This window comes from Chiloscyllium plagiosum, unplaced genomic scaffold (genome assembly GCF_037043375.1).
Source record: "Chiloscyllium plagiosum isolate Xiang-an unplaced genomic scaffold, Cpla_swu_hap1 HiC_scaffold_2, whole genome shotgun sequence".
In the NCBI taxonomy this organism is placed as follows: domain Eukaryota; kingdom Metazoa; phylum Chordata; class Chondrichthyes; order Orectolobiformes; family Hemiscylliidae; genus Chiloscyllium; species Chiloscyllium plagiosum.
The window spans coordinates 19,990,012-20,015,594 of record NW_028270140.1 but is presented as its reverse complement, the minus strand read 5'-3'; the positions used below and the strand labels follow the sequence as shown (position 1 = coordinate 20,015,594).

The following is a 25,583-nucleotide window of genomic DNA, read 5'->3' as shown; positions in this document are numbered from 1 at the left end:
TTGGAAAATAATCAGCCCATCAAGCCTGCTAGTTTTTTAACAGAGCTTCCAATCAGTCTACTGGCTTTACTTTTCCCTTTAAGTATGCAGTTATTTCAAGTTAATAACCAGTTAATTTTTGAAAGCTCTTATCAAAGTGGATTCTAATCACAACATTTCATATGCCAGTCCAAGTGTTGAATTTCCTGCTACTTTAATGTGGAGAGCTGAACATTGTTCCCAAGAATGTCAATGCCATATCGGGAAATGGATTGGATTTGTTCTGGCCAATACTGAAGCAGCTTTCCAGTGTGTGCATAAAAATATGATTCAAGGAATTAATGTACAACTACAGCTCAGAAACATTCCTGAGGGAACGCCATGCAGCTCAGGCATATGCTTTCAATGTTTCTCCTTCTCCAGGGGGTTACCGGTGAGAATGTATTGATCTGGCCTGCAGAAGGCAGCCACTGGATTAATTTAAAACCTGTCATTGAGATGCTGATTGAGAAAGGTCACAATGTTACTGTTGCTATATACACAGCAACACTTTATGTGAATTATTCTGAACCTACAGCCATGCATTTTGAGGTATTTGAAGTACCATTTACAAGAAAGAAATATGAAGATTTTATGGAGCAATCTCTGTACTTCTGGATCTATGAGAAACCTCATTTATCCAAATGGGACAGTTACCGAAAATTCTCCACAATAATGGCGAATGCAACAAAAAATTTGAGAAAGATCTGTGATGGAATACTGAAAAACCGACAACTGCTACAAAAACTGAAAGAAGCAAAGTTTAAAGTTCTGCTGGCTGACCCTGTACACAATTGCGGTGATCTTCTGGCTCTGAAACTGGGAATTCCCTTCATCCTGACGCTGAGATTTTCTCCAGGATTTACAGCAGAGAGGTTCTGTGGACAGATTCCAGCTCTTCCTTCCTATGTCCCTGCGACTTTGTCAGAGCTTTCGGATGAAATGACTTTCACTGAGAGAGTTCAGAATGTTTTTTATTTTCTCATGTATGATTGGATGTGCTATCAGATGTGGCTTGACTGGGACTGGTATTACAGTGAAGTGTTGGGTGAGTTGGTCAGCTTCTCTTTTTGATGGAAAATGGCTTGAACTGTTGCCAGCAAAGTAGCACTTATGTAAAACAAAACCTGTTATCTGTATGTTTAACCGTTAACCCATTCCATTGATATTATTCTAATTATATTGATGGCTGTTTTCTCCTTAGGTGCTACCTTTATCAGATCCCTTTCCCAAGCCCAGTCTTTTGATGTCAAACGATATTCAAATTTCTTGCCAATCTTATTAGAATACAGTCAAATGAAAAATTGGTGAAAAGTGTCCTTCACCTCTGTCAATCCCTTGGGGGGGGGGGGGGTGGGGGTGGGGTGGGGGAGGGGGTGGGGGTGGGGGAGTTGCTTCCACACCAGGAGAATGGATTCAGTTGTGGCTGAATGGTACAGTTCTGGATCTGCAGATTCTGCCACAGTTCTGGCTGGTGGAGTTTCTTGAGGTGGGGGTTTGGGATGCTCTGGATTCTGCGGACTCCTTTTTTTTTTGCTGCTTGTGCTTGGACTCCATGTGAAGAGTGGAAGTGGTTGGCACCTTTGAGGATGCTTCTTCTCCAGTTTGTGCATATTGGAGATGCTGCATTTGTTTAGAGAGTATTCAGGGTGTCCTTGTAGTGCTACCTCTGCCCTCTTAGTGATCGTTTACTGTTGTGGAGTTTGGAATGGAGCACATGTTCAGAGAGTCTCGTGTCCGGCATGCTGACAGTGTGGCCCACTCATCACAGCTGGTTGTGTATGACCAGTGTCTCTTTACTGGGAATATCGGCCTGAGAGAGGACGCTGATGTTGGTACACCTATGCTGTCAGTGAATTTGAGGAACCCATTATAGACAATATCATAGTAGAATTGCCAACTTACTTTAAACATGACATATAAAATTTAAACTTACTTCACCATCTCTGGTTCACATGAGGCCCTGCACCTAATTAAAAATCTAAAACTGAAGTAATCTTTCCAATTTGGGCTGTGATTCTTTTTTATGCATTTGTTGTTGAGATGTGAACATCACTAACAAGGCTACCATTCATTGCCTTCTCTAATTGCTCCTGGAAAAGAGATGGAGACCTGCCTTCTCAAACTCCTGCACTCCACCTGGCTTTGGGGCAGTCACAGTATGGTTCAGCAGGGAAATGGTTGTACAGTTATGGTAACATAGTGGCAGGTCAGGATGGTGTGAGTCTGATTATGCCCCTGTGAGTACTTTGGAATGTGTTCTTACTCTCTGTGTTATACAAGTGAAGGTCATTTTCTTATTGACTTTTATTTTTGAGTCACTGTAAACGTTTTTGATGCTGTTCATCAACTTGCCTGAGGTTTGTAGTTTGATATGTTTGGTATTCCTCAGAGAGGTCAAAGTAGTATTTTTTGAGATCTCCTGTTAAGATTTTGTCGAGGAGAAAGTGAGGTCTGCAGATGCTGGAGATCAGAGCTGAGAATGTGTTGCTGGAACAGCGCAGCAGGTCAGGCAGCATCCAGGGAACAGGAGAATCGACGTTTCGGGCATAAGCCCTTCTTCAGGAATGATTTTGTCGAGCACTACCTTTTGGTGTTCAGGAGTTACTTTTTCATTCTCATTAACTCACACTACTAGTAACAATACCTTCTATACATGTGGTGATGTGTGTGGTATTTAGACTAATACAGAAGCATAATTAAACATATTCATCAATAACCTCAGTAATGATGAGGTGTCCATTAAACTAAAATCCAAAACACAGAAGGAAAGCTTTGATTTCCGAGAGATCACAGCATGGGAATTGGCACAACAGGCATTAGTTAGCAAGGAAGTGTTTTCAAAATAACTGCCACATACTTCTCCATACAAAAAGCCACCCTCCTACAGACACCTTTGATTGAATGGAGAAATTTAAACCAATGAGTTTCACCTTTCCAATATGTATTTTAGGAGGATCCACTACATTTTTGCAAAGTGTAATCATGCATGAATTTAGACAGCTTTAAATTGCAGATTCTACATTCATTCGCAGGGCGCACTTTAGAGTAGTGATTAAAGTGTCTTTAATCTTCGTATGTTGAGTGTTCCTTTGTTGACGTTTAAAACTGTCGGAGAATTTAGCCCAGTTAATCAGAGATCACAAACACACCGATTGGACTGAGAACTGACAAGGATTTATTTAACAAACCGTGATATCGCAGAAGAGACTTGATCCCACTGAAATAGTCACTGACAGGCTGTTCAGAAGGAGCCACAGCTGCTTCCCTGAACAGAGAGTACATGGAGTGTTATACCCTTACAACAATGAAGTGTCAATTATGAGACAATGGTGTGAGTTGACCAACAAGGAGAAATAAAGTTCATTCATTGAAAAGAATCAAGTGTCTGATATCTGACAGAATTTCTTAATTGACTCAGGAGTTTTCTGATCCTTGGCTGGAGTAGGTATTAGCAGGTTTCATCTGGTATCAATGTGTTCATATTATTGAGGGGGCAAGCAAAGTACCTTTGGTGCCTCTTTGTCTGGGTACCCTTTGTGAAGGCTTGACTCCTAGTGGGAGCGGCTGTGCCCTAAGGACATCGGAGGTGCTGGGCTATTGTGGAATGGGAGCTCATTGTCATTTAATCTGAAGAAATATATTCTCTTGGTCTGGGGCTGGATGCGTCATGTCCTGTGGTATGTGTGATGTCTTGGTGCGGCTGGTTTGGCCAATTTGAGGCATCCTGGGTGGGTTCAATGGCTAAGTGCAGATATTTTGTGTTGTCTGTTTTGTGGCCATGTCATGGGGAGGCTGGGACCTGTATTTTCTCCCACAAAAAACATACTCTTTCTTTTTTGCAGCCTCCCTCTCATATTCCTCTTAGGCAGAAGTGGGTACTGCAGATGCTGGAGATTAGCATCAAGATTAGAGTGGTGCTGGAAAAGCACAGCAGGACAGGCAGCATCCGAGGAGCAGGAAAGTCGACGTATCAGGCAAAAATCTTGATCTTGACTCATATTCCTCTTATCCTGTTTCTCCCCCTCAGGCATCTCTTCTGCCTCCTTCTCTCATCACCCCCTCTTACAGTCTCCTTCTCATCCTACCCTACTTCTACTCTCCCTCATGCAGCCTTCTATTCCTCCCAAGGCCCCTGCTGCCTCCTTGTTACCCACCCTACGTTGCAGCCTCCTTGCCTCCTCATTTCCACTTGCTGTCTCTATCTCCAAACCATCTTGCAACCACCTTCCTTCCCTCCCCAATGTCCTGCCCCAGCAAATGGAACCTTTAGATCCAGCAATGGGCCATCCCACCTCCCAGCCATGGCAAACAAAAAGCAATCTCTGACCCCAGCCTAAGCTAAAAGCAGTTTCTGTTCCTGGCTTTGGTAAAAGCATCCTCTACGTTCCCACCTCAGACCAAGGCATCCCCCTTGACCATGACTGCCTCATTGCCAGCACTTACTTTCCAAACTGTGTCCTCTCCTCCAATCACAGGTTGTTTCTCTCCCAACTTTGCTGCTTTAAAGCTCACAAGTGAAGCACAGGAATGAGTCAGGGTGTGATAAGGAGAGCAGTTCTTCACAATTTCCTTCTATTTAACTTATGGGGGCAACGGTTCTCTAATTATTTGCTGGGCTTTTTGGGGACATTAGAAGTTGGATTTTCCCTTCTTTCCTGTGTTAGCAAGAAGTATAACTGTTTTATATTGGCTGTGCTGGGGCAGCTCATACACGACAGAACCAATGGATGTAGAGGAAAGTAATTCATAAAGGAGGGGGGGGGGGGGGGGTGGTCACTTTCTGATAACCCATCACTTTGTCCCACTCCTGTGCACTTTCTCCTTAAACCTGCCATTGATTCCTTTTTGCAGGTATATCTTATTTACCTCTTGAAAGTTAACCAGAATCCATATAAACCTTAATCCAGTCCAGAAATTAGAATTTGCTTTCACTTCATAATAAAGAAGTGAACTTTTTAACTCTATAAGCTCAACATCCTGTAGTTAAGTAGAGCTAATTGCTCTGATTCATACAGTTGGGCGGAGTTTCCTGCTGCAGTGTGTAGACCAAGGAGGCCTGGGTTCAAGGTGTTAGGACATCACTGAACAGGTTATTGAGAAAAGATCTCTAACTGCTACTCTGAACCACTCTTGATGGTCATCATGCAGCTCACACAATTGTTTCCAGTGTTCCTTTTTCTTCAGAGGGCTACCAGTGAGAATGTGCTGATATGGCCTGCAGAAGGAAGTCACTGGATTAATTTAAAACCTGTCATTGAGGAGCTGATCGAGAGGGGTCACAATGTTACTGTGGTTGTATACTCGTCTGCACTTTTCATAAAACAATCGGAGTCTTCAAGCTTAAAATTTGAAGTGTTTGAAGTCCCATTTGTCTCTGGTTCATATCAAGAGTTTCTGAAAGAAGCAACAGCATTCTTCATGTATGAGAAACCTTTTTTATCTTACTGGGCTGCCTACAGAAGATTCTCAGCAATCATGGCAAATGGAACAAAACTGGCCAGGCAGATCTGTGATGGAATATTACAAAACCACAAACTGCTGCGGAAACTGCAGGAAGCAAAGTTTAAAGTTCTGCTGGCTGACCCTCTACATAGTTGTGGTGACCTTTTAGCTCTGAAGCTAGGGATTCCTTTCATTTTTACTATGAGATTTTCTCCAGGATTTACAGTAGAGAGATTTTGTGGGCAAATCCCAGCCCCTCCTTCCTATGTACCTGCGACTCTGTCAGAATTTACAGATAAGATGACCTTCTTTGAGAGAGTTCAGAATATCATTTACTTTCTCATGTATGATTTGATGTGCAATCAGATGTGGACTGATTGGGACTTGTATTACAGCAAAGTGTTAGGTAAGTTGCAAGATAGATTTGACCCTTTTAATGTGATAATAAATGTGCTTAAATCTTCAACAAGCTGATTATGGACACACAAGGAGATTTTTGCATGGAGGTAGAGTGTAAAGTTGAGGTACTATAAGAATACCTTTCATTTGTTTATGCCAAGGAGGAAGATAATTGCAAATTCAGAGTGAAAGAGGAGGTAGGAGAAAGTGAGGACTGCAGATGCTGGAGATCCGCATCGATGGGTGTGGAACTGGAAAAGCACAGCAGGTCAAGCAGCACCTGAGGAGCAGGAGAATCGACGTTTTGAGCTTAAGCCCTTCATCTGGAATGATGAAGGGCTTATGCTCGAAACGTTTATTTTCCTGTGTCTCGGATGCTGCCTGACCGGCTGTGCTTTACCAGCTCCACACTCTTCGACTCTGAAAGAGGAGGTAGTCTAGTTACCACATGGATTTAAAGTGGACAAACAATTATGAGCATCAAATTATTAGAAAAACAAATTGTTCTTTAGCTTAATAAATCAGCATGAGATAAGGCTATTGAGTGAAATAACATTGGGAGTTGCAGAAGAATTCCCTTAATGGTCCCATCCTTCTTAGATTCAAGTTCTTAGAGAATTGCAAATATTGTTCAAAAATGCGTATGAGATAATCCCACAAATTTGATCCAGTCATTTTAACCTCTTTGCTGAGAATGATTTTTGAAAAGCTGCCTCAGGTTAGGATTAACAATCACTGTTAACTCACCAGAAAACGCAATCACGTTAGGATAATATGATTTTCTTTCAATCATCAATGCTGTTTTTTCTTAATCCACAATTGTACAAGTGATTGTTAATTCTAAATGAAAGAATATGTACATGGACATCTAAAACACATTTGATAAAGTGCCATACAAAAGGCTTGTCAGCAAAGTTCAAATCCGTGAAATAAAAGGGACAGTGGAGGGATGGATGTGAAGTTGGCTGAGTGACAGCAAACAAAGGATAATGATGATTGATTTTTTTTGTCCTTGAGGAACATGAAACATTTAAGAGCTGTGAATTAGGAAGAAGTTATTGATTGACCTTAAGGGAATGTAAACTGGTAGTGTGGATGAACAGACACATTTAATGAAAGGAAATATGAAGAAATATTTTGTTGTGAAGAATTGGGAGAGATAATATAAATTAAAGGATACAATTCTAAATGGGTTGCAGGAATAGATAGACTTGGGTATACCTGTACAAATTGAAAGTGGCAGGATACATCAAGAAAACAGTTCCAAAAAAAAATCACAAAATCTTGGACATTTCAGATCGACACAGAGAGTAGTAAAGGTTATGATGAACCTTCATAAAACACTGGTTTGATCTCAACTGAACTAATGCGTCCACTTCTGTGTTATGAACATTTGAAAGAATGTGAAGGCATTGGAGAAAGACAGAAAGGATTTCTGAGAATGGTTTCAGGGATGACTGGCTTTAGTTAGTTGAATAGACTGGAGAAGCATGAGATACTATTCATGGAAAAAGATGGCTCAAAGAGCATTTGAGAGAGGTACTCAAAGACCAGAGTGGTAGATGGAAGAACATCAGGGCACACCAATTCAAGGTAAATGGCAAAAAAAAAGCTGAAAAGGAAATATGCAATTTTTTTTCCCAGAGGTATGAGTTTAGAATCTGGAATGGACTGAACAGGACTAACTAAGTTGATCTTGCATGGAGCAGAGGCCTGGGATAGAAATGAGAGGCCCAATGTTGCTCCAAGACTAAGACCCACTGCCTTAGAACAAAGCAAAACATTCCCATCCATAAGCAGAGGTGCCAGCTTGACCTCTAGAGCACAGTGGCCCAACCAAACCTCTGGCCCTGCCCTCAGCCTGAATATAACAACCCTGCACCCCAAAATGAGCATACAGGCCCCTATAACTGCTGGCCTGGGTTATTGGCCCTGACGTACCCGCCTGTCTTGTGCCCTAGCATAGACACAAAGGGCTATGCCCCTGTCAACTTATCATCTTGGCCTGTTCCTGCCCCACCGAACTCATCTCTACGTAGCTTGACACTGTCCTATTCCCCCTGGTTCAGGAGCTCCCCACCTATGTTTGGGACACCACCCACGTTCTCCACCTCCTCCATAACTTTTGTTTCCTTGGTCCCCAAAGCCTCATCTTCACGAAGGACATTCAGTCCGTATACACATCTATCTGTCATGTCGAAGGCCTCGAAGCCCTCCATTTTTTCCTCTCCCTTCGTCCCCACCAGTGTCCTTCCACTGAAACTCTCATTTGTTTGGCTGAACTGATCCTCGTGCTCAATAATTTCTCCTTTGAATCCTCCCACTTTCTCCAGACCAAAAGGGTCGCCATGGGCACCTGCATGGGCCCCGGCTATGCCTGTCTCTTCCATTGGGTATGTGGAAAATTCCATCTTCCGCAGCTACACCAACACCATTCCCCACCTTTCCCTCCGCTACATCGATGACTGTATCGGCACTGTCTCATGCTCCCACGAGGAGGTTGAACAGATCATCAACTTGACTAACACGTTCCACTGTGACCTTAAGTTCAACTGGACCATCTCAGACACCTCCCTCCCCTTCCTGGACCTCTCCATCTTCATCAATGGTGACCGATCCAACACGAACATCTACAAACCCACCACCTCCCACAGCTACCTGGACTATACCTCCTCCCACCATGCCTCCTGTAAAAATGCTGTCCATTATTCCCAACTCCGCCTGTGCTGCATCTGCTCCCAGGAGGACCAATTCCATCACAGAAGAAACCAGATGGCTACCTTCTTCAAAGATCTCAATTTCCCCTCCCACGTGGTCAATAATGCCCTCCAGCGCATCTCATCCACTTCCCGCACCTCTGCCCGCAAATTCCACCCCTCCAACCGCAACAAGGACAGAACGCCCCTGGTCCTCACCCTTCACCCCGTCAACCTCCAGATACATTGCATTATCCTCTGCTATTTCCGCCACCTACAAACAGACCCCACCACCAGGATACATTTCCCTCCTTACCCCTATCTGCGTTCTATAAAGACCATTCCCTCCGCGACTCCCTTCTTAGGTCCACCCCCCCCACCAACCCAAACTCCCCTCCTGGCACTGCAAGAATTGCAAAACCTGTGCTCACAACTCCCACCTTATCCCCCCCCCCCCCCCCCCCAGGCCCCAAATGAACCTTCTACACCCATCACAGATTTACCTGTGCTTCCATACACATCATCTATTGTATCCATTACTCCCAATGTGGTCTCCTATACATTGAGAAGACAGGAGACTACTTGCAGAACGCTCCAGAGAACATCTCTGGGGGACACACACAAAACAACCGCACTGCACTGTGGCTGAACACTTTTATTTAAAAATATTTTTATTGAAAAATTTTTCTTTACAAAACTAGCGAGTTACAGAAACATGAAAATATAGTATCATAACATCAAAAACACCAAATAACAATAAACCAACTACTATACTACTCTACAAAACTACACTTATTACAAATCCATAAATAAATAAATAACGTCACTCAGTGCAACAAGACCATTGCTGTCAACTTCTAAGAGCATCAATTATTAAACACACTTTTGTTCAAAATCCTTCCTCGCATGGCCTCAGGTTTATCAGACCAAACCATCCTGCTAGACAAAAGCCCTAATCAAAATGGTGGACAGATCTACTTCCATGTAATTGAAAAAGGGCTGCCATGCCTTGTAAAAGTTGTCCATTTTCTGGTGCATCATATTTGTAAGCAAGTCTAAAAGAATGTGTTCCCAACCACCCCAAAAATCCCGGGGCATTCTCAGACATGCAGCACATCAGAATGCTCTTCCTTGCACAAAGGGTGAGAATATTAAAAAGCTTTTTCCCCATATACATCTAAGTGAGGTAAATTCGGCAGACCCAGGAGCAAAAAGACCAGGCCCACCTTGTCTTTGGTCCCCAAGACCCTCTCTATTACTGCTGCCACAGCACTCCGAGTACACACGGAGCCTGTGGCAGGACCATAAACAATAAATGCAGGTACCTTTATTTATTTTACATTTGGTTAACACTGAAGATGCCCCCTGCTTAAATTTTGCAAGATGATCTGGGGCTAGATGAGCCCTATGAAGAATTTTTAACTGCAGAGCATGGGTCCTATTACATATCGAAATTCCCTTCGCATTCTCACAAATGTTCTCCCATGTTTCCAAAGTGATCTCAACTCCTAACTCTCTCTCTCTCTCTCTCAAAGACCTCCCATAATTGCTCGATGTCACCTGAAGAACCTCCCCCCAACAAATGATTGAGAGTACTCACTGAAAGAGTGTTCTTAGCCTGAAACACCCTCTTTTCCAGATCAAATCTATAACACTCAGTCAAAAGCATGGTCTCCTTCCGGGTAAAATCCCTAATCTGAAAGAAATGCAAGAGATCCCTGTTTCAGTGATCCATATTGCTGAGTTATTTGATCAAATGACATCAACATTTCACCCTCGAACAGATCACCCAAACAAGAGACTCCTCTATCCGTCCAAAGTTTAAACCCGAGATCCATTGTTCCTAGCTGGAAACCTGGCATGCGAACTATGGGAGTAAGAAAAGATGTTTTAGCGATACTACCCTCCATCTGCCTCATTATCCTCCATGCTTTGATCATGATTGTAACTATTGGATTATGGCAGTGTTCTGCAACTGTCCTCATTTTGTCTAAAAACAACAGGTTGATAAGAAGACACTTTGAATGGGAGGCCTCAATGTCCAATCATGTCGACGGTGAGTCCCCACAGGCCCAGTCACTTACAAAAGTTAGGAGGGAGCTCAGGTGATATCTTTTAATGTCTGGGAGGTCCACGTCCCCAAATCCCTGGGGCAATTGCAGTTTTGCAAGCTTAATATTTGGCTGCTTATAACACCAAATAAAAGAACCAAACCAGCCATTCAATTTCTGAAATGTTTGTCTGGGAAAGAGCAAAGGGAGCATCCACAAAGGGTACAATAAGTGAGGAAGAACATTCATTTTGATAAGAGCGAGTCGACCCAACCATGATATTGGAAGCCCCCCCCCTCCCCCAACCAACACCCCCATCTTTGAAGGTCTTGTTTAATCTTGTCATATAAATTTACAAAGTTAGCCTTGAATAACTGATCAAAGCTAGGGGTAACAGAGAGGCCCAAGTAAAGATAACTTCCCTGTGCCCATTTAAAGGGGAACCCACCTTCCACACCAGGTATTCCCCTAAGACTCCCCCATTGGCGTAGCCTCCAACTTTGAAAAATTGATCTTATAACCTGAGAAAGAACCAAATTAAATTATACATTGTATCAAACAGGGTACTGAAACTGCTGGATTGGAGAGAAAAATAAGAACATCATCCTCATATAGTGTAATCTTATGTGCCCTTGACCCCACCTTTGGGACAGCTATATTAGGATCCCCACCAATGGCCTCCCCCAATGGTTCAATCACTATTGTGAAAAGCAAAGGTGAGAGCGGACAGCCTTGCTAACTGCCCCTACCAATGTTAAGATTGTCAGACTTTATACAGTTGGTGAAAACCGTCGCCAGAGGATCATTGTAAAGGATCTTTATCCATCTCGTAATCACTTCACCCAGGCCAAACCACTCCAGGGTATAAAAAAGGTATGGCCATTCCACCCGATCACATGCCAAAGAGACCACCAATCCTTGAACCGATCGCTTTTAGCACACTTGAACCATGTTAAGCAACCTTCTAACATTATTAGAAGATCTGTGACCCTTTATAAAGCCTGTCTGATCTTCTTTAACAAAAGAGAGCAGCACCCCTTCTAACCCCAATGCCAAAGTCTTAGATAAAATTTGAAAATCACAATTTAAGACCGAGATAGGTCTATGAGAAGCACAGTCCTCTGGGGCCTTCCCTTTCTTGAAGATAAGAGAGATATTAGCCTCCCTCTTGAGGATGGCAGGAGGCAACCATGACTATATGAATAGTTATACATGTCTAGCATTGGCCCTGACAGTATGTTTACAAATTCTTTATAAAATTCACTGGGAAGACCATCAGGGCAGGGTGCCTTTCCACTTTGAAGTTGCCTCACCATCTCCTGTATCTCTTGGTCTGATAATGGAGCAGCAAACACCCCAGGAAGATCCAAGTTCCTAAAAAAAGGCTCCATTTTATCCCATCTATCCTCGCAACATTCAGAATGATATAGTTCAGAATAGAACTTCAGAAACGCTGCATTGATCTTTTAGAAGTAAGAGTCCCATACCCTTCCCTAATAGAAGCAATAGATTGGGAGACAGTCTTCTTCCTAACCACATATGCCAAATATTTTCCCCGCCAATCACCATGCTCAAACAACCTTTGCTTCACAAAGGAAAGTTCCTTCCTGGCTGTTTGTGTAAGCATGGAGTTTAAGGGGGATTGAAGGGCTTTAATCTGCTGCAGCTTAATCACTGACGGTCCACTGTAATATGCCATCTCTGCTGTCTTCAATCGTGTCTCGAACAGATGCTGCTGCTTTCCCTTCTGTTGCTTCTGACTAGCCGAGTATGAGATAATTATCCCTCTAGCATCGGCCTTAGCAGTCTCCCAAAGAATGGACGGATTACTAGCTGTTGCTGGCTGAAAATGCTTCAAATTCCCTAGAAAAGTACTCAACAAACTTGCTATACTTGAGGATCAAGGGATCCATTCGCCAGTATTGTGAGCTCATTGCGTTACCCTTAACCCCGACCACTAAATATAATGCTTTGTGATCAGAGAAGGCAATATTCCCAATTGAACACGATACTACCAAATCTGGAAGAGCCGCAGGAGTTAGGGAAAAACAAATCAATCCTCGTATGGCACTCATAAGGATTAGAAAAGAACGTGAAGTCCCTGCCCCTAGGGTGGAGATGTCTCCAAACGTCTATCAACCCCAGTTGCACACGTAGATCACTCACCTGTTTAGGTTGTAGAGAAAGCTTTGGGGGGCCTTTAGGTATTCTATCCAGCGCAGGATCCATAAGGCAATTAAAGCTTCCTCCCCCCCCATAATAATATGCAATGCAAAGACCATCAGCTTAGATTGTGCATCAGTCAGAGATTAAAGGGAGGACAATAGAAATTCAAAATACTGTATTCCTTGCCATGTATTAGGGCCTTAAGGATAATAAACTGACCATATTTATCTTTACCACAATCTATTAAATTAAATGGAAGATTCTTCCAGGCAAGTATGGCCACCCCCTGCTCTTAGTATTAAAGGACGAGAAAAACACCTGATCAAACCTGCCCTGCTGTAACTTCAAGTGTTCCTTGTCATTAAGATGAGTCTCCAGCAACATGGCAACATTTACCTGCTCCTTTTTAAGGCTTGACAACGCCTTAAAACGCCTTGGCAAATGGATCTCTCTAATATTCCAGTGCACCATTTAAGAACGCTGCTAGCCATGATCCTTTACAACCACCTTTGACCTGCTGAGAGGAGGAATTTGACTTACGGTGTGCTTAGCAGATACAAAAGAAGACTTGTGGAGTCTATTTATGAAAAATCAAAAAAACTAAACTAACTGCAAAATGCAAAAGGCACTTAATGGGGAAACTCTACCCCCTGCGCATAGAGGGTGCTTTCACCTCCTATGCACATCTCTGTTCCTCTTTTCCAGCTCGAGGCACAATCCAGACCCAAGTAATAGAAGGAAACAGACAAAGTAATGAGCACTCCAACTACCCCCAATGATATACCAACACCAATCCTCATCAGAGAAAGAAAAACACACCAACAGCAACTACTCTAAGAAGGGGGTAACATTACTAGAAACATAGCAAGAGAAAATAAAACCAAACATTATTGTCCGTGTCTATAAATCCGACCAAATTATTTTAAAGTGTGCAAGAAATTTTCACTTGTTCCGAGGAGTCAAATGACCGTGCCGTCTCCTTGTGAATAATACGAAGCACGCTGGGTAGCTCATCGAATAATGAATATCAAAGTCTCTTAGTTTTTTCTTGACAACATCAAACAATTTCCTTTTAGGGATCACCGCCACAGAAAAGTCCCGGAAAAATATTATCTTAGTTCCCTGATAAGCCAGGGCCTGTGGATCTTTCCCCATCCTTCTGGAAGATTCCAGGACTCTGTCAAACTTCACCCAGTCCACCTCGGCATCCCAGCCTGGAAACTGTGGCAGCTAGTCTTCAAAAAAAGCTTGTGAGCTGCCTACCTTCCACTCCCTCCAGCAGCCAAACGACCCGGATATGTTTCCTTCTACCTCGATTTTCCAGATCATTGACCTGTCCAGTCAAGGCCCGGAAGTGTTTCTCGAGCGCCTGGCTCTGCCCCGCCAAGGACATGACGTCTGTATCCGACGCCATGATCCGCCGCTCGACCTCTTCAACCTGCTTCCTGAGCCCTTCCTACTCCTTCTCATGCTTTTGTAGCATGACCGAAATTGGCTCCAACCGAGTACGATTGTCTTCCGTCAACTCTTTGATCCATCCCTTGGATCGCCATGAGTTCTTCAGCGGCATTCTGCTGCGCTGGTGTCTCTTTCTTGGCTGCCGAGGGAGCTGCATCTGCAGTCGCAGTTACAGGCCCGCCCATTGCCTTTGGCGAGTGACCCATGTGTTGGGGTTTGACTGTATATTGTCCTTACGCCATCCTCGCTCACTCAAAATGTATTTGCAGTAGAACCGCGACTATCTGAACATCAACCAACCAAATCCTGGACCATCTGAACAAGATCCCAAGGCCCTGCAAAAACGGCAGCAGGCAACCCAACATTCAGTTATCAGTTAAACGGCATTATGGTATGTATTGCTGGATAATCAAGAGATGTTCAATAATCGGCAGCTCTTGGCTAACCGGCAGTATGGCATGCATCGAGAAATGCTTGAACAAACGGCACTCAGATTACCGCTTGTTTCCGGCCACCCGAACGATCAATTATCCAAACAAAATACTCCCTGCCCGTGTTGTTTGGACACTCGAAGGTCCACCGCAAAATGGATTCAAATTTAACATCGATTTTCTCCAAAAAAAAGGTGGCGGGGGGGGAGTGGTAGTAAAAATATCATTGCTGCTGGACTGGTGTGCAGATCTCCTCAGATCGCTGCCATCTTGGATCCCCCGGCCGAACACATGTAAGTCCTAAGCCTCCTCCATTGCCAAACCCTTACCACCTGATGCCTGGAGGAAGAACGCTTTGGGACCCTCCAAGCACACCCTGGATTTTAGCAGTTTCCTCATTTCCCCTCCCCTCACCTTATCCCAGATCCAACCTTCCAACTCAGCACCACCCTCTTGACCTGTCCTAACTGTCCATCTTCCTGCCCACGTATCTGCCCCACCCTCCTCTCAGAACTATCATTCCCAACTTCAACCACCTATCGCATCCTCAGCTACCTTCCCCCCAGCTCCACCCCATCCCATTTATCTCTCAACTCCCATGGGCCGCTCCTTCATTCCCGATGAAAAGCTTATGCACGAAACGTCGACTTTCCTGCTTCTTGGATGCTGCCTGACTGGCTATGCTTTTCCAGCACCAGACTCCTTCTGAGGCTAAATGGCCTCCTTCTGATGTGCAAACCTTATATGATTTTGTTCTACAGAGATCATTTTAGGGCTAGAAACCAAATGTATTCAGCATTTGACTACTCAATATTTAATCTTCCTGTGCACTCAAAAATAAAAATGTCAATATGAGCATCTAAGAGATATGTGGCTTGGATGGAGGAAAGTTCCTAGAGTTCTTTGCAACAGCATATCAATTGATTTAATCCATCTTTTCTTCAAAGTTGTTTATTTTCTTTCCAGATGAATGTAGATGGGTGTCAGAGAGGACATTTTAAGGCATTTTTACAAAAATTGTCACAGAATTGTTGATTACTTTTGTTGAAGTGAACAATTGATTTTTATTTCTGTCCTGATCAGTTGCTGTAAAATGAATATGGCTTCTAACTTAATCATTATGGTTTGCTGAGATAATGTTATGTGAGGGTTGTTGAATTTTTGATGCTCTGGTTAAATGTCAGCAATGACTCTGTGATCACATACTTGTCTCTGGGCTGAAGCCAGAGCCAGTGGCTCAATTCCCACTGCAGAGAGTTGGGCATATAATCCAAAACAGCATTAGTGAGTACTGAGAGAGCACTGCACCGCTGAATGTTTTGCTTTTGAATATGACTTTAAAGGAGATCTTGTGTGAACACTATTATTCCACAGCATAATTAGAAGAGAATCTCCCAACCAAAATCTAGAACAGATGTTCTGGTCATTTATTTCATGACATTTGAGGGAGAAACTTGCTGAGTAAATTGTCACAGTCTTGGAGAAAGAAGAGTCAAGCTTACAATCCCAATGGGGTCAAACACGTCATCCCTGTTTCCCGATTGTCTTAGTGATTGTGTCTAATGAGACAACGAACCAATATCTACTGCTATTGTGCATTAAGCTGCATTCTATTTTTAAGACTGTTACCGCTGTTCACCAAACATGCCCTTAGAAGCGTTATGGAGAGAAGGATTGGGCCTTCAGAGGCTGGTGGACACCATAGAGACTAGGGTGCATCATCACCCTGGATAATGTTATCTTGATTTGATTTTTAACAAGTTTCTGCTTTATTTTCATAAACTTTAAAAAAAATCTGAAAGAACTGCAGATGCTGGAAGTCAGAAACAAAAACAGAAGTTGCTGGAAAAGCTCAACAGGTCTGGCAGCATCTGTGAAGAGAAATTAGATTTCACATTTTGGATCAGGTGACCCTTCCTCAGAACAGTTTGATTTTGTTTCTGTTATGCTCCACCCGGGACTGTTTAACCCATTAGAGTTCATTTCAGAAAGAGTATAAAGGAGGATTGGTGATAGCACTCTTCCCCAACCATTAACTGATAGTGGCTAGTTCTTCAGTGCATGGTAGTCAGTGGTGGGATTGTGCTTAAACACCTTAAGGTAACAACAGTGGAAAAAATCCATTTGACCCAGGAGAAAGATATTCAGGTGAAAAGTTAATTCACAACTTTAAAGCCATGACTGCTTTAAGAATACTGCAAGGGTTTGAACAGACAAGCATCCGTAGAAACTGTGAAAGTATTGGCTGGGCAAAACCAAGACACCAGGCTGAAACCTTCATCTCAGAGGTACAGAAATGACAATGGGTGCTAGTAAGAGAGTAAAACAATTAATCACAGTCATCAGTGACATAGTCTTTGGAGAAGAAGGATCTGTAGAGGCACTCCCAGTGCAAGGTTCAGTTCAGAAATGATTGTTTGAATAGCTTGACTGAAGTTTAAAATCACTTTGGGAAAGATGAAAAAAAATGGGTGAGAAGGATATAAGTTTAAAAAAGGAGCACTCACCAGTCACAGTGGGCACTGCTGCCATTGCTAGCAGACAGTATGAGGCTATAGTAATGAAGTGAAGGCTGTTAAATTATTTGATACCAAGACTGCAGCATTGAGAACTCTGTTGAGCAGATTTAAAGTGAAAAAACTTCAGTCTAAAACATTAAGAAAACAGGTTCAGACAGAAGAAAACAGAATGATTCCTAGACTGTAGAAAGATGAAGAGATGCATAATTTAAATTGCACATTTATTGGAATGATTTATTAAAGTGGTGGTCAGAGAGGTTTAAAGCAAAAGTTAAGGAAAGATATGTCCATTGTGTATTAGACTGTGAAAGGCAGGAAACTGTCAGCTTTGTCTACGAAATGGGAAATCTCCATCTTGGCTGCAGAAGACCGAAAAACTTCCATTTTGCCACATGAGGCAGGAAGCCACCATTGTGATCATAAAAATAAGGTGCGGAAATCCTCAGTAGGCCATACAGTATTGCTACTTAACAGAATGTAATGCTTTAGAAGAAGTAAAATACTAGAACATCACTATAATGCAGAATCAGAAGCTTTTTTAGAAAAAAATAACAGTGCTGCGAAAATAGAATGTAAAGCTTGTAAGAGAAGGTCATGAAGGTACTATTGCTATAGTGCAGAATTGTTAAATCAGCTGGGCAGAAGATGAAATGGCATTTATACTGCAAGTTTAAAAGCCAAAGATTACAAACAGTTTTGAGAAACAAATTTAAAACAACTTGAATGTATGTATGATAATAATCACATTAAAAAATAATGTGGCAGGAGAAATGGTACCATCGCAAGATTTAATGTCCGAGATGGACCAAAAATAAAACAGGATTGGAGAAATCAATTCTTAGAGTACAGAATTACTTCAAAATTAAATTTTAAGCTCAAATTGGACAATAAATAAACTATTATAATCAATAGGATATACCCGATGATGCTACAACTTGCTGAAATATATAAGGCACAGACGCTTTTGAAGATGTTTCTCAAGCATTTCATATTATTTTAATCTGAGAGCACGCAATTATTTTGAAGTTAAAAATCACACAACTCCAGGTTATAGTCCAACAGGTTTATTTGGAAGTACAAGCTTTTGGAGCACTGCTCCTTTGTCAGGTAGCTAGTGAAAGAGCGGCACTCCAAAAGCTAGTGCTTCCAAATAAACCTGTTGGACTCTAACCCGGTGTTGTGTGATTTTTAACTTTGTCCACCCCAGTCAAACACCGGCACGTCCACATCACAATTTATTTGAAAGGCACTTGAACCCAACCCTATTTATCTAATGATCTCAGCAGATTAGTGGAAAGCCATACATGGATAACTCTCAAGATTGAAGGTATCCTACATGTAACACTGCAATCAAAGAGCAAATGAAAGCTGACAATGTACTTATAATAAACACAACCAACCAGTCATGTGACTTGAGCCTGCTGGTATGTCTTGACCTCAACATCTTTGAGGAAGCAAAAGGAGTTCAACCAGTCTCGCAATAATAAGTTGTCCAGGAATAAACCATTGCTGACTAACTGGTCAAGGGATAACATAGAAAATTTCTCTAGGCTTCCTAGACCATCTGGCAGAACCCAGAAAGAAAAAAGGTGTTGGCAATAGATTCTACGTTATCATGAGAGTATTGTTATGTACTGTCAACAGGGAGGAAATTGTGACTATAAGAGTGGTATAGCTAAGTTTGCCAGAAATAGCAAATATTGAGAACAAGAGTGAGCAATGCGACTCACTTGACCTCATTGAGGAACCTTTAACTGAAGTTGTTCAGATGGCAAAACAATCTGGTGAAGAAATTGATATAGCAGATTTAGCTTTGTTGCCAGATGAAGACCTGGCTGTAACACAAGAGCAGCTAGTTAGTCCTTTATTTTTCATAGAATCCCAACAGTGGAGAAAGAGGCCATTGGCCATAGAGTCTAACCGACCTTCCAAACAGCATCCCAGCCCCCACCCTATCTTTGTAACCCTGCACTTCCCATGGCTAACCCACCAAGCTGGCACATTCCTGGACACAAGGGGGGAAATTAGAACGGTCCATCCACCTGATCTGCACATCTTTGGACTATGGGAGGAAACTGGAGCTCCCAGCAGAAACCCACACAGTCACAGTGAGAACCATGAAAACTCCACACAGTCAGTCACCCAAGGCTGGAATTGAATCCGGCTCTCTAGGACTGTGAGGCAGCAGTGCTAACCACTGAGCCACTGTGCCACCCTTTTCGAAGAAGAATTATCAATACTAGGAAGCAGTAATCCTTTAGTACCATGACTGAGGATATAATAATGTCCAATTCAGCAGGAAGGCATGCTCAAAGGACCATCAAAGATAACTAACATACTCAACAGTTGAAGTGAACCGCTTATATATTTCAGCAGTGATTTATCAGCAGATTGAGAATAAAGGTTTGCGTGAACTCTATGTAAGTCAGGCAAACATCCACAGATTCAGGAAATGGTAAAAAAAAAAGAAATTGCTTGGTCTACAATTTCAAGATGTTGCAAGAAATGTTTCACGATGCAACCGTCCTCAACGATGACCTTTCATGGGATTAAAAGGTGTCCAGGTGATGTGATAGGGCAGCAGTATGAGTTTTCAGGGAAGAATTTTTCTGAGAAGGGAATTCAACAGTAAAAGAATCCTCCAGATAGGGTAACGGAAGAAGGAGCAGAAGCAGCAACCTCCATGAATGACACTCAAGAGATAAAATATCCTCCACTGGAAAAATGATACAGAGAAGGTCAGAAGCAACTTGCTCAAATCAAAGTCTGATCTTCTAATTACAAAGTGAATGCTAAAATTCACTTTGTAATTCTAAAAGCTTTTCAATCAATCTGTTTATGTGAAATTAGGTCTTGGGAGACATGTAATATTGATAATTGTAAAAGTAGTAAAATTCATGAACTTACTTTAGCTATTGTGAACACCGATTTTTTTGGGGGGAAGATATCCTTGGTTCCTAATTGTCTTAGTAATTACGTTTAATTAGTCAAAGTACCTTGTACCTATTGGTATCATTCAATAAGCCTCACCTGTTAAAGACTCTTGTTAAGACTCACTAGAGATTCATCCTTGACCACTGTTAGCCAAACAGGCCCTGAGAACCAATATGGAGTATTGGTTGAAATGCACTTTTGGCACAGTGGTAATGACCCTACCTCTGGGCTAATAGGGTTGGGTTCAAGTGCTACCTGCCTTGGAGGTGTGTCAAAACATATGTGAAGAAGTTGGTTAAAATTACCTTATAGTGTTGGTCGAGGAAGCACAGTGTCATTGTGATGATATAACTATACTAGCAATCTGGATGCCCAGGATAACACAGTATTTAAATTCCACCACAGCAACTAGTACAACTTAAATTAAACTAATGAAAGTATGGTACTGGCCTCTATAAGATGACAAAAGGGGTGCTTGTGGTGGAGTGGTAGTGTCCCTATTTCTGAGCCATGAGACCTGGGTTCAAGTTCTATCTGTTCCAGAGTTGTGCATAAGTTTATTTAAAATACCTAGAATATAGGCTTTAATCTTTATTCATAGTATACTTTATTCATTAAAAAAATCTATTTGTATATGTATACACAGTCACAAATGCAGTTCAGTTCTGTACAGTTGCGTATCAAGTAAAGAATCAAAATACTGGACTTTGACTCTATCCAAAAAATTAAAGACCTCTCTTATACGTACAATACCAATATTTACATATATTTGAGTCACTAGAAGGGTCCAATAACTGAACGGACCCCCATTTATCTTCAGCAGGAAGACTTCAGACAGTGGGGCCTTTCCCCACTGTGCCTTGGCGGCAGCTGCCCCAAGCTTTAGTGCGTTCCTCAACACACAGTCCTGGACCTTGAAATGTAACAGACTGCAACACTTGGTTGAGGTCAACTCCTTGTTCTGGAAGACCAATACATTTCGGGCAGACCAAATAGGATCTTTCATTGAGTCGATCGTCCTCCAGGTGCAATTGAAGTTTGTGTCAGTGTGTGTCCCAGGGAACAAACCATAGAGCACAGAGTCCCATGTCACGGAGCTGTTCCGGACCTCAACAAAAACCACTGCATCTTTCTCCAGACTTATCTTGCCAAGGCACATTCCACCAGGAGGTGTGTGATAGTCTCAACGTCACCTTGCTTGAAGGGCCATGTGCAGTGGCGCAGACCAACTGCGTGTACATAAAGGGTCTCACAGGTGTGCCCTTCTCACCACAAGCTGAGTGATGTCTTGGTGCTTGTTGGAAAGTTCTGGTGATGAGGCATTCTGCCAAATGACTTTGACAGTCTGTTCAGGGAACAATCGACAGGAACCACCTTTCCTTTTCCCACAGGGTGTCAAGGACACTACATGCTGACCACGTGCTGATGGACTTATGATCAAAGGTGTTTCTCTTTGTAAATCTTTCAATGAGGGACAGGTGATACAGAATGGTCCAACTACTTGGAGCATTCTGTGACAATGAGGCCAGTCCCATCCTTCACAACACTGAGAACTGGTAGAATCTCAGTACGTAGTGACACTTGGTGACATCAAAGGTCGACACAAAGCTTGATGCAGTCACATACAAAGACTGCCAATGAGGATGAGGTTGGGTTCTTTTCCCTGGCTTATTTATAGTTTTGTATATGGAGTCCCTGCAGACATGGTCCATCTTAGACCTCCAGATGAGGTGGGAGATGTCTTGGGTGACTGAAACAGCACAAATTTAGGGGCTGGGCCAGACCTGTACCATGTACAACAACAAAGAGAGTGCCTCACACCTGATGAACAAGTTTTTACCCACAATGGAGAGAGAGAGAGAGAGCGAGAGAGAGAAGTCTTCCAAAAAAACAGTTTTGGGTTCACCTTGAGCAATGCAGTCCTGCCAAGATTTTATGCATGTTCCGACCCCTCCGAACCATATTCACAGCACTTTCCGGTAATCCATCCTAATGGTGAAGGAATAAAGGATCAATCAACCCAGTTCACAAAGTACATAGCCTTGCTCTTGCCTCGATTTGCCTTGGCTTCTGAGGCCATTTCAAACTGGTCACAGATGTTCATGAGTCTACGCACTGACAGTGGATCCGAGCAGAATGTGTTGATGTTGACCATTTACAGGGAGGCTTTTGTCTGCAGGCCTCTGCTGCCTGGAATAGTCATCCCTCTCAGGGCTCACTTCCTTCCTGATGGACTCAGCAAAGGGCTCTATATAACACACAAAAAAGGCAGGAGAGAGTGGGCAGCCCTGCCTGACTCCGGATCTCATTCCCACCTGTTGATTGACACTGCAGTAATGATGTTGGTGTAGAGCAGTTGGATTCAATTTCAGATTCCCTCCCACAAAGCCCATTTTGGAGACCACGTACCACATGTAGGTGTGCAATATCCTGTCAAAGGCCTTCTCCTGGTCCAGACTGATGAGACAGCATCCACCCCACTGTCTTGCATATAGACAATCATATCCCTGAGGAACACAATGCTCTTGTAGATTGTCTTGTCCAGTAGCGCACAGTTTTGGTTGGAATGAATCCCCAATCCCAGAGCAGACCTGACTCAGTTGGCAATGATCTTAGACAGGATTTTGTGGTCTGCATTCAGCAGTGATATTGGTGGCTAATTTCTAATTTCTTCCCTCTTCCACTTCCGCTTATAGATGAGGGGCATGATACCTTTCCTCATGGATTTGCACATGCTACCTGACAGAAGTATTTTGTCCTACACCTCTAGCAGGTCCTGGCTAATCAAGTCCCACAGAGCCGAATACAACTTGGCCAGTAAGCCATCGCTTCAGGGAGTTTTATTCTTTTCTAAGGATCGAGGCCCTTCGTCAGGTCATCCAGAGATAACAGCTGGTTCAGCCTCTCGCACATGCTGTCGTCTAAGACCTCCATGATAGAGGACAGGAATGACTGGGAGGCCACGGCTGTCTGTGGGCTTCAAGTCATATGGTCTGGCATAAAAGGATTTGCCGATCTTCAGGATCAAAACGTATGGTGCTAGAAAAGCACAGCCGGTCAGGCAGCATCTGAGGAGCAGGAGAGTCGATGAAGAGCTTTCCTGATGAAAAGCTTACGCTTGAAACGTTGATTGTTCTGCTCCTCGGATGTTGCCTGACCGGCTGTGCTTTTCCAGCACCACACTCTCAACTCTGATCTCCAGCATCTGCAATCCTCACTTTCTCCTGATCCTCAGGCTGTCAGATTGGGATTACGTTTCCGAGCCATCCTCTTCCTTCAGGCTGCTGAGCACAGAGCTCTCCTTGTGCACCTTTTGGAAGGAGAAACACTGGCATGTTTCATCTTTCTCTATTGTGCGGATCCTGGACCAGAAGATTATCCAAGAAAGAGAATAAGACTTGCTGGCTGTTCACCTCCTGGAGATCCTCTGTCACGTCCATCTCCATTGTCTGCAGCAGGAGTGGGTTCTGCCTGGTTTTCTGGAGTTTGACAGTTTTCCCTGCCTCTCTCTCGCCTCCTGAACACCTTTTGAGTCGAGGTAGTGAGCATCTTGTGACACAGTAGTGATGTCGTTACCTCTGCGCCAGAAAGCCAGATTTCAAGTCCTGTTTATGCTGGAGGTATGTCATTCACATATGTTATTCAAAAATAATTAAAGTATTGACAGCAGCAGTCTATTATTAATTGACAAACAACAGATTCGATGTTTGAGCAGTAGGTGAAAGCTACTTGATTGGTTCTGAAGTGCTTTGTCTTGAATAAGGTCAGGGAATTGCATATGAATACTGTAAATCTTGATTTTTCATATTTGCACATTTCCTGAGTTTCCCCAGGTCTGTATTTAATTAATAGTCTTTCATATGGAACCTCCTAAGATTATGAAAGATGTAATATAAATGCAAACTTTCTTTCTTCATACATTTTATATTTCCACACACCATTCAAAATTCACACCAGAGATTACGCTTTAAAGAACTCAGTTCCACTTCATGAGATGAAATAAAGTTATGTTCTGGATCCAGTCCTGGATTTTAATGTTACTGTCGCTTTGTCACGCAACATTTGAACTTTCTCTCTCATTAATTGATTTGCTCTGACTCATACTAAAAGGAGCAATACGGCATACTTATATAAATGAGAAGTCAGTGTTGTTTTATGACCATACACTCTTGTAATTGGGCACGATGCAGCCGGTTTGCCTGTTTGTAATGTTACTGTCTTTCCGGTGGGTTACCGGTGAAAATGTGTTGATCTGGCCTTCAGAAGGCAGTCACTGGATTAATTTAAAACCTGTCATTGAAGAGCTGATCGAGAAGGGTCATAATGTAACTGTGACTGTGCATGCATCCACAGTTTACATCAACTACTCTGAGCCCTCGTCCATAATGTTTGAAGTATTTGATGTACCGTTTACCCGTGACAGATACAAAGAATTCTTTAATGACATACTGCATTTCTGGATTTATGAAAAAGCCATTTTATCCTACGGAGATATATACAGAAGATTCACAGAAATGATCAGAACAGGAACTGAATTGAACAGACAGATTTGTGATGGAATAATAAAGAACTACAAACTGCTGCAAAGACTGAAAGAAACAAAGTTTAAAGTTCTGCTAACTGACCCTATAAATCCTTGTGGTGATCTTCTGGCTATGAAACTGGGAATTCCATTCATCTTCACTCTGAGATTCTCCCTTGCATCTTCAATGGAGAGGTTCTGTGGACAACTGCCAGCTCCTCCTTCCTATGTACCAGTTGTTATGTCTGAACTTTCTGATAAGATGACTTTTACCGAGAGATTTCAAAATATTCTTTATATGCAGTTATATTCACTGATGAACGAATGGTTTTGGCATGACTGGGATGCGTATTACAGTGAAGCTTTAGGTGAGTTTGAATATTATCTCTTACTAGAGCAAAATGTATTGAAATTTCAGTTTATTCCATGGCGTATGTGTGTGCATACACCCTCTGTCAATTGAAAGATCTCAACAAGAAGAATAATTAGAAAGGATTCGAACAATGGACTGTGCACTACAGGAACCTGCATGCCCATAGAATTGCAAGTACTTTTCACATTCTCAAGAAGTGCAAAAGGACTTTCAAACCATGAGAATAACAGTTATTATGTGGAAAAATGCTGCAGCTAATAAAAGTTCAGCTTCTATTGCTAAGAAAGCATAAAATTATGGATGATGGCACTTCAACAGCCAGTCACAATGGGCCAGGAATGCTAAAGCATCTTGGACAGTATAAAGATTATGTTTTGCCACTTTTAGCTTAAAAAGTGGATGGCTGGCATTTACGAATCAGCGTCAGTGCTTGTGCAGTAGTGATGGCAGAAATCAATCAGGATTCTTACTTTCAAAGGTTATATAGTGGCATTGTAGGATAGAACAAGACATGCCAAAAGACTGAATATTGGTATCCTCAACACTGTCAGCATTTCAATTTCAAACTCCT

The 25,583-nt window shown here is 42.5% G+C and overlaps 1 protein-coding gene across 7 annotated transcripts in view; it reads left to right on the top strand.

Moving 5' to 3' along the window:
- LOC122565115 (UDP-glucuronosyltransferase 2A1) overlaps positions 1-25,583 on the top strand; it is a 112,695-nt gene that overhangs the window by 51,051 nt on the left and 36,061 nt on the right. The window contains exons 1-3 of one of the 7 annotated variants that reach the window (XM_087995193.1): positions 70-779; position 1,061; positions 24,722-25,007. The exons of 3 other annotated variants lie outside the window; for them this stretch is intronic. In XM_087995193.1, the coding sequence (XP_087851319.1) occupies positions 361-779; position 1,061; positions 24,722-25,007 (706 nt within the window). In that variant the 5' untranslated portion in view covers positions 70-360. Of the gene's footprint in view, positions 1-69; positions 1,067-5,082; positions 5,870-24,380; positions 25,008-25,583 lie in introns of those variants that run through there. 3 more of the 7 variants (XM_043720806.2, XM_043720765.2, XM_043720757.2) reach the window with 3 other exon arrangements.